A 14,854-nucleotide genomic window follows, 5' to 3' on the forward strand; every position below is an offset into this window, starting at 1 on the left:
CCCTTCCCAGTGTTGAACGAGGAGGGGAGGACCTATGTATTATTCCCTCCACCACCACCCCCTCTTCCTCACTAAAATCTCCTTCTGTTCCAGTTGCTCTGGGCATGGTGATACACTGCATGGAAAGCATACAAGACATAATGTCTGCAGACAGATAATCTGTGGTATTAACTCTGACAGTGGCTCCAGCCCTTACTGAGCCAATGAAAGTTGTTTGGAAACTAGAATTGAGGAGAGGACAGGGCATCCCGGCACCATAGCTCATCTTAGTGATTGATGAAGTCTCTCTGTACGCTTGAAAGCATGTTGACAGTTCACACCCTTAAAGCTTGTTGATATCTTTCTGGGATTGAAGCTCAGAGCAGAATTGCACATTCTGTTGTATATTTATTCCTTGTCTGTATTCCTCTCTGCAGAGAATGTGATCAATGGGCAGGATTACGAAGTGATGATGCAGATTGACTGTCAGGTGATGGACACCAGGATCCTCCACATCAAAAGCTCGTCAGTTCCTCCTTACCTCCGAGATCAGCAGAGGAATCAGACCAACACCTTCTTTGGTTCCCCTCCAGCAGCCACAGAGGCAGCCCACGTTGTCAGCACCATCCCTGAATCATTACAGTAGTCCCCTGAGGCTCCATTGAAAAATGCAGAGTGGGACTGGAGAGTGGGTGAGAGAAATGCTTCCTCCTGCCTTCTTGGTGACAGGCAGAGAACTGCCTCATAATAGAATTCAAGAGATAAAAGAGGAAGAAAAGAAGCTGCTTTATTTTTCACCATCTGCCCATCTGCTTGGGAAGCACTGGACCTCAGACGCCAGGGCAGCAGCAGTTCTCCAGTGGCCGAGTAGCCCTGCTTCCTCCACTGCTGCCTGGCATAGATCTTTTTCTGTACCTTTCCAAATTGCTTTTCCCTCTGTATTGGTTTTGTGTTTAAACAGTCATCTTCTTTCCAATAAGGCCCACTTACCCTCTCTGCCATTTCACTTATAGGTATAGTAAAGAGACTTTTATTTATAGCAGTGCAGTACACTGATGTTTCCACCAATTAGATCTTTCATCAACTTAATGCAAACCAGTTGTGGATATTGTGCTTACTGGAAAACACATTTCCAAACCAGAAGAGCCAAAAGCATCCCCAAGAGTTAAAACAATTTGGAGCTTTAGGTAAAAGGAAAAACCCCCAGGTGGTAAAGTTTATCTTGGGATTTGCGGTTCACACCTGATACTGCACGTGACTAACTGTGTTGGGGGTCAGGGATGGGGTGCAAATATGAGAGTGAAATGGAAGAAAAGGGCCAATGGTGGGGCTTTGAAAGAGGAGATAGCTCCATTAATACATTCACTTAAAACACTGCAAGTTTGATTTGATTGCAGTTTAAGATTAAACGCACAGCTACTATTTATTATGAGGACTCTAGGCCGCTGAGTGTTAGCACACATACCTACGTCTTCTCTATATTAATCAGGTGCAGATCCTCAAGGACCACAGGACAAATCCTTCATTTTTATTCTGAATCTCCACACACTACACACTTTTTATTAATACGATGATACCAAATTCAGCTCAGGAGCATGTAGGTAACTTTAGACTTCAGAGAAAAAGCTCTTGTTTGTTTAATTGACAGATATTTACTCCTTTAAGACTATGCAGACAGACATGCTTGGGTTCCTGCTGGGGGCGTGCATCCCATAATATGGCAATAATTTTCAATTCTCCAGTGAAAAGGCAGTGGATGAATTAACTCCTTTGTCCTCCCCCCCTTTTTTTTTTTAAGAAAACAAACAAAATCAAAAAACTTACTATGTTCACTTGTGCTTTGACTACTTTCTTCTCTCTGATTTCTGCCTTTAACTTCTAAAGTGAATCTTTCACTCTCTCCTCCTTTGAAACTTTTCAATCTCTCTATAGAAGTCATTCTGCAAACACTGCTTCTTACCCTCATTGATTCACCTTTGTCAGATTTCTTCCCTTCCATTCTACACTGTTAACAATCTCTTCCTCCTTGCAAGAAAAGGAAAGAGAAATAATGTCAACTCCTCAAGGATTCCATGTAGCCGGTTAGTTTTCTGCCTGTGAAATTAGACATGGCTCCTAAATAATTCTGAAGCATCACCAGTACTTCTCTGGATAGTGATGCCTCTCTGCTCAAGCCAGTTAGGTACTTTCTGAGGAAATCAGTTTAACTCTCTTGAGGGGAAGAAGAGGGATGTGTTGCTCTGTTCCTGGGGAATCTGGAGTTTGAAAAGTATCATCAGTTAGCCTCCTTTTTTTCTCCATATACAAACCGTTTTAAGTCAGGGCAGCACTCTTCTCTGACTTGGCCACCCTGGGCCATCTTCAGACAAGACCCATTTTCCCTGGGGACCACTTTTACTTCTAACAGGTGCCAAGGAGAAGGCAGGTGCCTGGAAGACCGTTAGGTTACAGGGCAGTCCTCTCATGGAATGTCTTCTCCTGGCCCTGCTCCTTCCCATTCTGTCCTATGCATTAGCTGAACAAGAGGCCCTGACCATGGTTAGTAGGCAGTGGCCACGTGATCATTCCTAAGCTGCTCATCTTCTGGAACTGTTGTCACTGACACAGCAGATGCAAATCGGTGTGCATGGAGTGATCACAGGTGGTGCTGCCTTCCTCTCCTTTGCACTGACTCACAAGAATAAACCATCACGTGGACTTCTTGTTCTCAGCACTTGCTTTTCCTTCACCCCTCCGTTCGCAGCTTCCAGTGCTCATTTTACCAACTTGTCGGCCTGACGACTTTGATTATGTCACCTTAATGCCTCTCTTTCAGGTGACAGTGTGGGTGAAGGTTGGGAAGGAGTCGTGCCCAAGAGAGGGGGCTGTCAGAAGTGATGAAGTTAAGGTTCCTGTGGAGCGACCACCAAGAGCGGTCTGGGAGCCTTGCCTTCCCTTTCCACTCGCTGGCCCTTCAGCTCCTTGTTACCTGTTCTCGAACTGATCTTTTTGAGATGAGGGAACAGGACTCTCCTCAGGGTGAAGTTTTAGGAAATGAGTGAAAGGCAACTGATCAGTGCAAAGAAGTATTCTACTTTTTTTTTTTTTTTAGACGTATTCTACTTTTTGAAGTGCTGGCAAAGCTCTTGTTAATCCCTGGGCACAATGGTGGTTTTTATTTTAACATCTGTATGCTAGCACAAGGCCCTTTAGGAAGTGGAAGGTTGCTATGCCTGATCAACAAATGAAGCTGGTCTTCTGGCTTAATTTTTTTTGCTGAGATTGCCTTTGGGAGCTTGCAGCCAGGAATTGTAAGGAATGGGTGGGTGTGGGTGTATATTTATACATACATAATTGTTTTTAACTTGTTAAGTTTTTAGGTGGCATTTTGCAAGCTTATGAGAAAATTAGATAAACTCATGGAGAAAGCAAGTCTGCCTGTTATTCGATGACTTTGTGCCCTTTGGGTCACCAATACTGCTCTCTTGGGAAGTGATGGTGGAGACTGCTGGAAATGATTTTTCCATCTAGTTGCAACTCCCAAGTTTCTAAAGCTTAATAGAAGTGGATGTTCCGTCCTGCTAACTACTGAGTCAGGAGCTTATCCCCCATGGGGTTAACTCACTGAGCAGAACAGGGACACAGCTCCATTAGAATGGTAGTATAAAATGCCACTTTCCAAAGTTAGGATTTGTAAAAGGATTATCTCGAAACAAATGTATTGCTTGCCAGGCTTGTAGTTTAGAAACTTTACATTAGATTATTGAGTGGGGTTTGTCTTTTCCGAAGTAAAAAATTCCCTGTGCTTATAAAAGCTCAGAGCATCTTCTAGTTGTTTTTTGTTTTTTTGTTTTTTTGTTTTTTTGTTTTGACTGAAAGCTCCAACACAAAGCTGGCGTTTCTTTGCCTTTTCTTCTCAGTAAGAAGTAGACACGGAGGTATTTGAAAGCAGCAATGTTACATGAGTCATTCTTGAATGTTCTGAACAAACACTAAGAAACACAAGAAACTTGGGATGCAAACTGATTTTTCTAGCATTTTTAAAGAGACGCTGTCCTAATTAAACTTTCCTGGCTCCCTGAATCTTCCTCCTGGGCATGTGCCCCCAGTAATCACAGCAATGACAACCTGATGACGCTGCTGCTGTGGCATTTGGAGTGATTAAAACTGGAGAACTCGCAAGCTCCTTGCAGTTTTTGTACTATTTTCTGATTCTTGCCATTTTACTAAGCTCAGATTGTGAAACTTGACTGAAAATACCACAGGGGAAAACTTATAACTGTATTTGACTTTCTAACACATTGAGTTTAGTTTCAAAGCAGCTTCCACATTCAACAATTTATTAGAAGTAACCACTTTTACTGAAGAGCCAGAGTAAGATCCATACCCCGTCGGTCCGACTCCACGGAAGTTTTCCACCACCAAAGCCCTCTTCCCCCTGCACACGGCCGGGCCGACCGGCATCCTGCCGCAGAGTCACAGGGCTGAACTTCAAATGAGACCTTACATACTGTTGGCCGTTTTCATACAAATTAACCTCTCAAATAAGATTGCTTAATGTCAAAATTGATAGACATTTATTACCACCTATGGACCCCTCATTCTTTACCAAAATGTTATTTTTGTCAGTCCTGAGTTATTTTAATTTATAGAAATTAGGATCTTTGCTGCTAATATGAATACTTATTGTAACTTTTACCTTAAAAACAAGAGTAAAGCCTAACGAAAGAAAACGAACTGTAAGAAATTTTTATTTTCACCCTGAATAATACCTAGGAGGGAGCAATTTCTATTTCCCCTCACCCCTAGGGGTTGCGGTTGATTTTTAATTTTCTAGGAAACAGAATATTGGACTACCCAAGAAGATGTTGCCGGAGTCCAAATGGAACTATGCACATTTTTAAAAAATGCATTTTTCTCTTACCTGCAAAAAGAAATCAGAGTGTATCCTGTTAACTTATATTTTTAATGACTAAGCTAAAAACAAAGTTTATTTTGGATAAGACTAGAACTTTTAGCAGTTTATTCTAATATCTGTTTGTTAATATCTGTCAGGTCATCTGTCTGAATTTATGAAAAGAAGGATGACAGAGGCATACTGATCAGGCGTTTGATTGTATGTGTGACTCATGTCATGCCTGGTCACTGTCGAATAGTGGACCCCATTCTCAACGTACTAGTTTGCTAACTTGAAGCTTTAGGGACTTAGCACATTAAAGGCTTTTAATTAGATCAAGTTGGGGAACAAAGGAGTAAATAAGTCATACTTTATTATTTGCCAGGGTCAACAAACAGCACACTGTTTGGCTGCTTGCCCCCAGTGAAGTTGGTGACCATTAATTAATAAGCAAACCAGGAGGCTTGGCATATCACCCAGTAGGATCATCCTAGACAGAGATTAGCGGGTTGACACTCATGGTAAATGTATATTGGACCATTTTAGCTCACACTCAGCCCTAATTTTGAGGTCAGTCATCTGGATAAGAGATGATGGGGAAATAGAACTTTAGATGAGAACTACTATGCACTACTGGCCTTAGAGAGACTAGTTTCTTGTTCTCATCATGTTGGGAACATGGTTGGGCTCAGACCAATAGTGCTTCTCCCATGGAGCCATTAGAACATGAGGACAGAGTGTTAGAGATGCCATTTCACCAGGATTTTCTTTCTAAGGTTGTATCCCTCCTAAATCAAGAATGAGTTAAAAATGAGGAGGAAAGATGTACCGTTTTCCTTATTAGTTACGTTGGTTTACAACACACAAAGAAACAGTGGCAACAGACTATATGACATGCTTTTAAGCAAGTCTTGGTAATGCAATACTCTTTCTTTGTCTAACACTCAAATAAAGAATTTTTAAAATTGCCTTGTTTTGTTCTGTATATAGAAAGAGAAAAAAAAAAGACCTAAAATGAATCTTCAGTGTAAAGTCATTAGTAATGAGAAGGTAAGCCTAAAAAGATTCTATGGCCTGTTACTATTTAGATGAAACAATCGAATCCTTTTCCACTCTTCTTCCCAACCTATTAAGTAAAAGTTTCCCTTATTGTGTCCAGATATTTGAAATACAGTCTTACCAAGGGGAAAAAAAAATTGTAAAAACTCATACTTTGTCCTTCTACATAAGGAAACTGAGTTACACAATCACACCAGTGGCCTCTTCCCAGATTGTAGTGACATGTCACTGTGCAGGAAGCTAGTCACTGCAGACTGACAGCAGAGAATCCATCTGGGAATAATGAATGCAGGCATTCATTTACTGAGGACCCAGCGTATGCCTCAGACACTGCAAGTTCGCTAACTTATCTTACTTCATTTCCTAAGATGGTTACGTAACTAGTAAGTAGCAGAGCCAGTATTTGGACCCGGGCCATTTCGCTCCAACACGTGGATTCTTAACTAACACTGTATTGTTCCACCTCCTGAGATGTAGATAAAAGCTCACTGTGGCCTGTGGAGCCAGATACGGGAATATACAAAATTACAGTAACGGCAGTGTTCTCTCTGAGGCAAAAGTACATTTGCCTCCTAAGTACCTTAGACTGCTTTAGAAAGTAAGACAGCAAATACCCTCTTCTGCAGAGAAAAGTCCACACACATTTGAGGCCAGGGGGTTGGGCAGCAGAAAAGGAAAAGGGGACCCAAGCAACATGGTTTGGTCTCTGCACGCTGGAGCCTCTCAGGGATTCATAAGAATACCTGGTGGCCGGAAGGCAGAAGGACTTCAAACTGTTGTGCTAAAATGTAAATCTTCATGGCCTCAAATAGTCAGTAAAAGCCTGCTGCACACACAGCTTCTCATCAGGGTTGTTTTGGGGAGTGAAAGAATGGGAGTAGGATCCAGTGTAGTGTAACTAGTGCAGAAGAAAGCATGCAGACAGAAAAGCAAGCATAATTCATAAACCAGAGTCAGTGACGCAACAGAGGTAAGTAAGGAAACACAGCTCCCCCCAAACCCTTGCCCTCGGGGGGCCTGCCACAAAATCCTTACGGGATTGTCTCCCTGGGACTTCCCACTGGATGTGGGATACTGTTCAAGCCAATTTTGGATCTCAAAGGGTAACTGCAACTGGTATTTAGATTACACAATACATGGTGCTGGAAATAGAGGACTCTGCTGGCATATACTCTGCAGCTTATCTAACCGGTCCTTTTTTGTTACAAATTTAGACCACTTCCAATGTTTTACTAACCACAGGAAATCTATATATTTCCTATAGATGTAGATTTATCTATATATAAATCTATATCACTCACTCTATCACAAATGCCTAAAGAGAATCCTTCCCTTAGTTGACTTCATGATAACAGCTGATGCAACTGAAGACTTAACCTTTGCCAGACATTATGATAAGCATTTGTAAGCATTAGTTTATAAACTTTACAGCAGCCTTATGACATAGGTATCATTATCCAGATGTTACAGATGAAAAAAAAAAAAATGAGCTCAAAAGATTAAGGAACTTACCTAAGAACAGACAACTAGCACATACCACAGCTGGGATTTGAAATTAAGTCTACCCTGATTTTAAAGCCATAGTCTTTCTACTATAGTACATTGCCAATCATCTTTTAAAGCCCTAAAGGATGCAGCAGGAGACAAAGTGGAGAAGAAGAAACCAAGCCACACATCACAGGCAACCAGGGTGTTGAGGAATGTTCAGGAAAGAAGGACAATAGCTAAGAGGCAAGGTCCAACAAAGCTGGTGGGTTTTCTTGAACAGCTCATTCTCTCTGAAGGCATCTACTCAATGCCGGTTGCATTCGGAGCCCACAGTGGATGGTTGCCCTGCTTCTGGACTTCAATCCTTGGGATCCTCATCTTGGATGAGTTACTTAGTGGGATGAAGACAAGCTGGGTGCTCCTATAATTGAAGGACCCATGCTTGGCCAACCTGCCCACTCTCCTCAGGTCCAAGATCCCAAGTGTGACCATTCAGCTCCATCCCCAGGGTGCATCCAACTGTCTAGTCTTTTGATCACAAGTTCTGTTTTCTTTAGAAAGTCTTCACTGCAGAATTAACTTCTAGTGTGGATGCTGAACTATGAGACAGAGAGAGATGCTTTTGTAAGAGGTCACTAATCTCCAGGTGCAAAGCTGAAGTGCTTTGGTCCTGAAGTGAAGGACATATCTTTAAAATAGATGTAACATACCATGTTAAGAAATGGATCACCTTGTAAGATTATTTGCAGCACTGTCACTCCCGAAAAACAGTACTCATTTAGATGGGGGGCACCGTGTGAAGCCAACCAAGAAATATTTCCAGTTTTTTACAGGTATCGCCCTGTTTCTGCATACATCAACTGGTTGCAAAGGAATAACTGACAGCCTCCAAAGCCATCCCTGACTCTCATTTCTTAGGTGTCCTGCTTGACTTTCAAAGCCTCTGGGTGTGTTTGCATTGCCTGAGGACTGGGTGGAACTTGAATTCTTGGGCTTAATTTCTGCATAGACAGTGGGCTAAAGCTAGTGGCCCCAGAATTTAAACCTTCACCACAGATTCTAAGTGTTGGACCAAGCTCAGGCATCTACCACTTATCTGTGGGAAACTCTGCAGATAAACCAGACAGTATCCTTGTCCTCCAAGACATGTGAATAGTGTCTCTTCCATGGGTCTTTGTGGTCATCCGTCTTTTCCCACAGAAGAGTAAAGATAATTTCCAGAAGATTGCATGATTTCTGGTCAGCCTGAAAATAAGTTTAGTTAGACACAAGCTACTCTCAGGAGAGCTTTGGGATGGAAGGTTCATTGGCCAGCATCTTTGTCATGGCCACAGAGCTCACCCACTCGCTTGGCTGCTGGTCCTGGGACACACAATGTTGTGCTTCACCACATTGTCTCCAGTTTCCTGGATATGCTGGAATTTTCTGCTCAGCATCTTGTTCACATCAGACCAATACATTGCCCCCTCCAGCCTGGCAGCCTCAAGCAAGACAGAATTACAGCTACCTCCACACCATCAGCCTGGCTGTTTCCATCAAATCCTCGGCTAGGGGAAACTAAAAATTCATCTTAATTTAAACAGTATGAGCCAGAAAGATGCTGAAACATATAATCTCTTATTTTAAATGGCTCCATGGGTCCCCACTCAGGTGAACACAACTAGATGCACATACCAACTCACAGCATATCTGGGGCTAATTCCATCTCCCCAAGATTTAATCTAGTACAAGTCAGCAGGACATGAACGGTCCAAGAGGGGGAAGATCTACTCTTAGAAAGTCAGCTTCTTTTCCAAACTCTCACCTCTGCAATTTCTTGTTTAATATGTGTCATCCCTTTTGACACAACATTGTAAAATGATTATAAATCAATAAAAAATGTTTAAAAAAAAAACCCACCTGCATGCTATGAAGCACGTTTATGAAAAACAGAAAAAAAAGTGTCATCCTTGATTGAAGGACAGAAAACTCCAGAAGGGCAGGAAGCCTGTAAGTACCTAATTCACTCTTTTATCTCCAGTGGTGTTATGACTTCATGTGCTTGGGATATGATACTTCGAGCATTTTAGGCTAACTCAATATTTTTTGTTGAGTTACTGAGCATTTAGACAGCCACAGACAGACACTGTCTTCCCGGGACTGTACATGAGACTGGCATTTGTTGCCCGTGTTTGCTGTACCAGCTACATCACCAGATGCAGATGCTCATGGTGCTCTCGCAATGTGGGACTCACCACGCCAGTGTCGAGCAGGAGGGACACACAAGATGAGAGCCCTGCCTTCCCTCAACAAAGGAGGCAACATCAGCTTTCCCCTTCTCTTTTTTATTTCTTCCCACTGCTTCTTCCTCTGATTTCAGTCTATGGCAAATTGGAGGTGGACTGAGAGAGGCTATAGACCAGGGGGTCTGCAAGTGTGACCGCCCCCTCCCCGCAATCTGCAGCAGCAACAGCCCTGTGGAACTTGCTAGAAGTGCAACTTCTCTGGCCCCAACCCAGACCCACTGAGTCACACTCTGAGGCTGGGCCCAGCAATCTGTGTTTTAACAAGCCTTCCAGAGGATTCTGATATGAGTTTGAGAACCACCCATGTAGATGCTGGTCAGAGAGGCCGGAAGAGTGAGGATAGCAGACTTCCGCCAGAGATGAAACTTCCTGGGGCTGCTGTCACTGGGGCTCTAGGGAATTTCCTCATTCAGTCTCTTTTTGAAGACTGCAGGGATTACATCTTGAGCATCCACAGTCTCCCATCCCTTGTCACATCACCTGGCCTCCTGCTACCCTGGGTGACCTCACTCTCAGCTGAGCAGCTGGAAATCCAGGCTGCCCACAGACGGGGAGCTGCCCTTAATCAGAGGTGTGCCCTCAGCCAAGTCAGCAAACCCAGGGCTCAGGGCTGCGTCCAAAAAAGAGAGACAGACCTGCCTGTTTGCTTCCCCGCCAGATCCGAGACTCTCCCGGGGATTGAGCTCCTAAAAGGACTTGCCTGGAACCAACACTCTTTGCTGAGGAACGGGGAGGTCTCCCGGGCTGCGGTCAGCTCTCCCCAGAGCAGGTCTTCACCTTGAGGCCAGCAGAACCCTCAGTGCACTTGGCAGGGACGCCCCACAGAGAATGCTCCTCACCCCGCTGGGGACATGGGACCTGCCCTCCACCACCATCTCTCACCTTCAGAGCTCTGAAGACAAGAAGGTCTGAGCCCCAGGCTCCATGACGTTTATTCAGTTGGCAGCAGGCTCTAACCCCCTTCAGTACAGCACTAGGCTGTGGTTCCCAAACTTGGCTGCCTATTGGAATCACCTGGGGATCTTTTAAAAAAAAATACTCCTGCCTGCTCCCACCCCCAGATGTTCTGATTTAATTGGTAGAGGGTGTGACCTGGCCATAGGCATGTTAAAATTTCCCCAGGTGATTCTAATGTGCAGAAAAGTTTGGGAGCCAATGAACAATTTTTTTTGAGGCCAAGACCCAGCTCATGTTCTAATGTTTAGGGAACAATGCAGTCCTAGAGGCAGAAGGTAGAGCAGGGTTCCAGGGGCAAGAAAAAAATGTGTTTGAATCATCAGACAGACTCAGATTTAGCAACTAGCTGGTAAAGAAAGGAGGGGAGAGAGGTAGGGGTGGGGGCTGGGGGGCATTGGAGTCACTGGTGGAGATGATGTCAGACATTCCTCCGCGATGTAAGAAGTGGGGAAACGCATGAAAATAACCATGGCTGTGAAAATGGAACTTTCTGTGAAATGGCATATTCTTGGAAGGAGAGGGAGCAGGGAGGAGAGGGAAGGGGAGAAGGGGGAAAGGGGGAAAAGGAGGGGAGGGAAGGGGGAAGGCCCCAGGCCAGAGAGAACGCAGGAGGGAGATTGGACCCCAGGCCTCAGGAGAACTGGGAAAATAACAAGAAGATGTAAAAAGGTAGGGGAAGAAGAGGAGGGGATGGTCTGAGTTCACATGAGGAACAGGGGAAAGAGGGCGACTGCTGACCCAGAAGAAGCTGAAGCAACAGGAGAAAAGATAAGCCAGGAGGGAGAGCAGGAATTGACCGCTAAGAAAAGAAAAACACACAGACTCTGTATTTGACCCAAACCCAACCAACCTCAGGCTTGGGCCAGAAGGATCACTTCCCAGGAGAAGGCTGAGGGGACAGCTTCTCACCACACAGCCCCTCAGGGGAAGGGACAAGGCGTAGCTGACTGCCCATGTGTCCCCTTTCCTTCCTCCTCCACGCCTGGCTGTGCAGAGGAAGGAGCTTTGGGCCTGATGTTGGGAAGCCTGGTCTTTCCTCTTCGAAGTTTCCCTGAGGGAGAGAGGGCAGTGCCCCCGAGGGACATGGGCCTCAGGCTCCCGCGGGTCCTGAGGGGGGCTGCTGCCCTTTCCTAAGCCTGACACCAGCCCCTGATTCTTAAATCTCACCCTAATGGCTTCCCCCAGGGCGAGCCATCCAAATATTGAGTCACCGAGAGAAAAAAGCCTTGCAGACCAAACCAAGAAAAATGACACAGGCTCCTCAATTCCTGGACAAAAGATTTCACACCTCCTCTGTGCAAAATCAGAAGACTTCTCACGACTGGGTGTGATTGTAAGCCAAGTGTCTATGACAAGCCCCCTGCAAAGTAACTATCCAGCCTCGTCACATGATGTGGCCCCTGTGACACTCAGCACGTCCTGGGAGGTGGGCAGGCGGGTCCCATCTTGGAGCGTGAGATGGCTTGGGACGGAGCAGGCACCGAGACCCCAGCCCCCCTCCTGGGATCAGTGCTTTCTCCCATCGGAGGGTGTCAAGTGATGCGCTGTTCAGGCTCAGGGAACCAGCTGTGGTTACTGGAAACTAATGCCAGCATCAGGTCCTACAAGATGCTGGATGCTGTCCACCGGCCAGCGTCTCCTGGGCACCAGGCTGGCCCTTGCTGTGCCAGGCCGGGTGGCCCCGCGGTGCTGCTGCTCAGGCCGTTTCCCCCACCCGAGTGTCTTGCCAGCTTAGACTCAGGGGCCATAGGAGTCACACGATAAAGCTCTGAGACATGCAGCTGGGAGCAGCCTCCGAGCACTTCAGAGTTTCCAGTCAGTGGTTTCCTGTGGGAGAGCGGTCCAGGGCCTCGGCTCTCCACTTACTGGCAGGCCTCCCTCTCTCTGCTCGGCCCCCCGTCCATCCTGACCGCTGGCCTGGCCTCACAGAGGAACAGAAAGTGGACTGGCTCCCTCAGAGTTAGAAAGACAGCAAGCCCGGGAGCCGGAGCCAGGCACTAGCCCTTCTTTTTCAGGGGAGAGGAGGGAAGTAGAGGGGCACCTCGGACCCCAAGGTCAGGACCCTGTCTCCTGAGAGCTGCAGCGGCTAGGACAGTCTGTCCTGCAGGAATGCAGTAACCCCACGGGTGTCCCTGTGAGGGCCCCATTTGTTCTGAAAATGCAACACGGAGGGCAATGCCCCCTCCATAATGGAAGTGGCCACTGTGAGACAGAGAGGTCAGAATGCGGCTGAGGTGCTTGGGGAGGGGGAGGTCATCAAGGTGACACAGGGGCCACTGGAGCCTGGTGGGTTCCAGGGGCTGTTGGGAGAGTCAGACACCCCTCTGCATGACTAGAGTTGAGTTCTCTGGTGGCAGCCACACGTCAGCACATCAGTCCACCTACTCTGAGCCAGGTCCTGGCCGAGCTCTAGCAGGGACACAGAGACTTCCATCCTCCAGCAACAGTCAAGCTCTGGAGGAAAACACGTGCAGCTGTGAGCAATGCAAGGGTGGTCAGATGTGGCACATGCTAAGACACAGGTGAAGAGGGAAAAGGGAGAGGAGAGGATGGGCAAGCCAGGAGGGACTTCTTATATAGGAGGTGGGCTTGGGGTAAGGCCTTAAGGGAAGGGGAGAATTCAATCAGGTGGTGACTAGGGAGGGGCACCTGTCAGGGTGTTTCAGGAGGAGGGAACAGCCTGAGCAAAAGCAGGGAAGGTGCACTTGGGCCAGTGTGGCTCCATGGGTTAAAGGCTTGTTGTGCCCAGGGATTTGTAAAACTGGCTGGTAGATAACTTTCAGTACCTCAAAGCACTACTCTGATGCTGGGATTGGTTTTGAAGAACCCCAAATGTTTCCTTGAACTTGGATAGCTCTATCTCAAGGGAGTCATACTGTCTTGAGGAGTTACCCAGGAGGAGTTAGGTGTCACCCTGCAAAACATGAGCCTGCATTTCACTGGACGTTGCTGTCCTCCAGTGACCAGAACCCATCTCATGGTCCTCAGAGTCACTGGGCTCAGTGGCCCTGGGGTGCAGGAATTCCTTCCACAATACTCCTGACAAGAGTCCTCTGGACTCTGAAGGTCTGGAGGGTCCCCAGTGGCCCTTCAACCAGAGGAATAGCCAGCACCAACACCCTTCAGTGGGGCTAATTAACTGAGACTCACTATGAGACTGTTCCTCCTAGCCGTGGCCAGCTGCACAAGGGCTGGGTGCAGTCAAGCCATGTGCTCAGTATGAACAGACAAGCTGGACCAATCAGGGGATTTGAAGGAAACCTGGGGACAGCAAACAGTGGGGACTCAGGCTCAGAGAGCTCATTGATGCTGCTGCCATGCTGGGCCATGTGTAGGACGACTGAGCAGAGAGAAGCAGAAGGGAGGGAGCTCTCTGAGGGCCTCTGAGGGATGCAGAGGACTGACAGTCCATGAATTTTCTGTCTCAGTCCCTGAGAGATCCTGATACCTCTGAATATCTGCAGACTGCCTGTTGCAACCTTACAAACAACTGTCTTCTATGTGAGTTAGTCTGAGCAGGCTTCTGCTCTCCACAACCAAGAGATCCTGGATGAGAACACCACCCTCCCGCCTCTCCTGGCCTCTGGGCTCAGGCAGGGAAAGCCAGCTTATCACGGAGGCTGAAGGGTGGAGCTGGGGTTCTTCTGAGGGCAGCAGGCAGACCTCCCATCTTCCCAACCCCAGCCCTGCCTCTCCAAACCCGAACTGAAGCAGCTATGTGACTGGGAAGTTCACCAGAGTTTTCCAGCCCATTCCTGGCACCTGCTGCTGTTGGCTGCACTTACCTCCCTCAGGCACTGCCAGATTTTCCTTGGTGCTCCCCAGCCAGGCAGTCTCCTCCAGAGAGAGAGAGCTCAGCTGAGGTCACATGGAAAATAACGCATGAGCAGAGCCCTGCCCCAAGCTGCTTCAGCTGACTTCCCTTTGTTCTCTCTTTCTCTCTCTCTCTCACATGAAACTGGCTTGTTTTACCAGGTCAAATTGCATTCCTCTAAACACAGGGGTGCTGTGCAGTAAAAGTTTGATTCAACTTCTTGCGCCTAATCACTCTGGGAAAGCTTTCAAAGTAGAGAACTCCAGGCATACCGTGCCACGATGTCTTTCTAACTGCTGGCTTTCAGAAGACAAGCCCTTCCAGTGGGAAAACTCACAGTGCAGATGAACCTTGCTTTATACCACAACACATTCCTGAAGAGTCACAGATAAATCA

General features: G+C 46.6%; 1 protein-coding gene and 1 long non-coding RNA gene across 2 annotated transcripts in view; one reads left to right on the forward strand and one right to left on the reverse strand.

Moving 5' to 3' along the window:
* Positions 1-5,824, forward strand: part of ATF6 (activating transcription factor 6) — a 166,831-nt gene extending 161,007 nt beyond the window's left edge. The window contains exon 16 of the mRNA XM_031436790.2: positions 417-5,824. Coding sequence (XP_031292650.2) covers positions 417-625 — 209 coding nt within the window. The 3' untranslated portion in view covers positions 626-5,824. The remainder of the gene's footprint in view (positions 1-416) is intronic.
* Positions 1-14,645, reverse strand: part of LOC116148095 (uncharacterized) — a 53,920-nt gene extending 39,275 nt beyond the window's left edge. The window contains exon 1 of the long non-coding RNA XR_004131573.2: positions 14,430-14,645. This is a non-coding gene — a long non-coding RNA (uncharacterized LOC116148095). The remainder of the gene's footprint in view (positions 1-14,429) is intronic.
* Positions 14,646-14,854: the final 209 nt, after the last annotated feature.

This window comes from Camelus dromedarius, chromosome 23 (genome assembly GCF_036321535.1).
Source record: "Camelus dromedarius isolate mCamDro1 chromosome 23, mCamDro1.pat, whole genome shotgun sequence".
NCBI classification, from domain to species: domain Eukaryota; kingdom Metazoa; phylum Chordata; class Mammalia; order Artiodactyla; family Camelidae; genus Camelus; species Camelus dromedarius.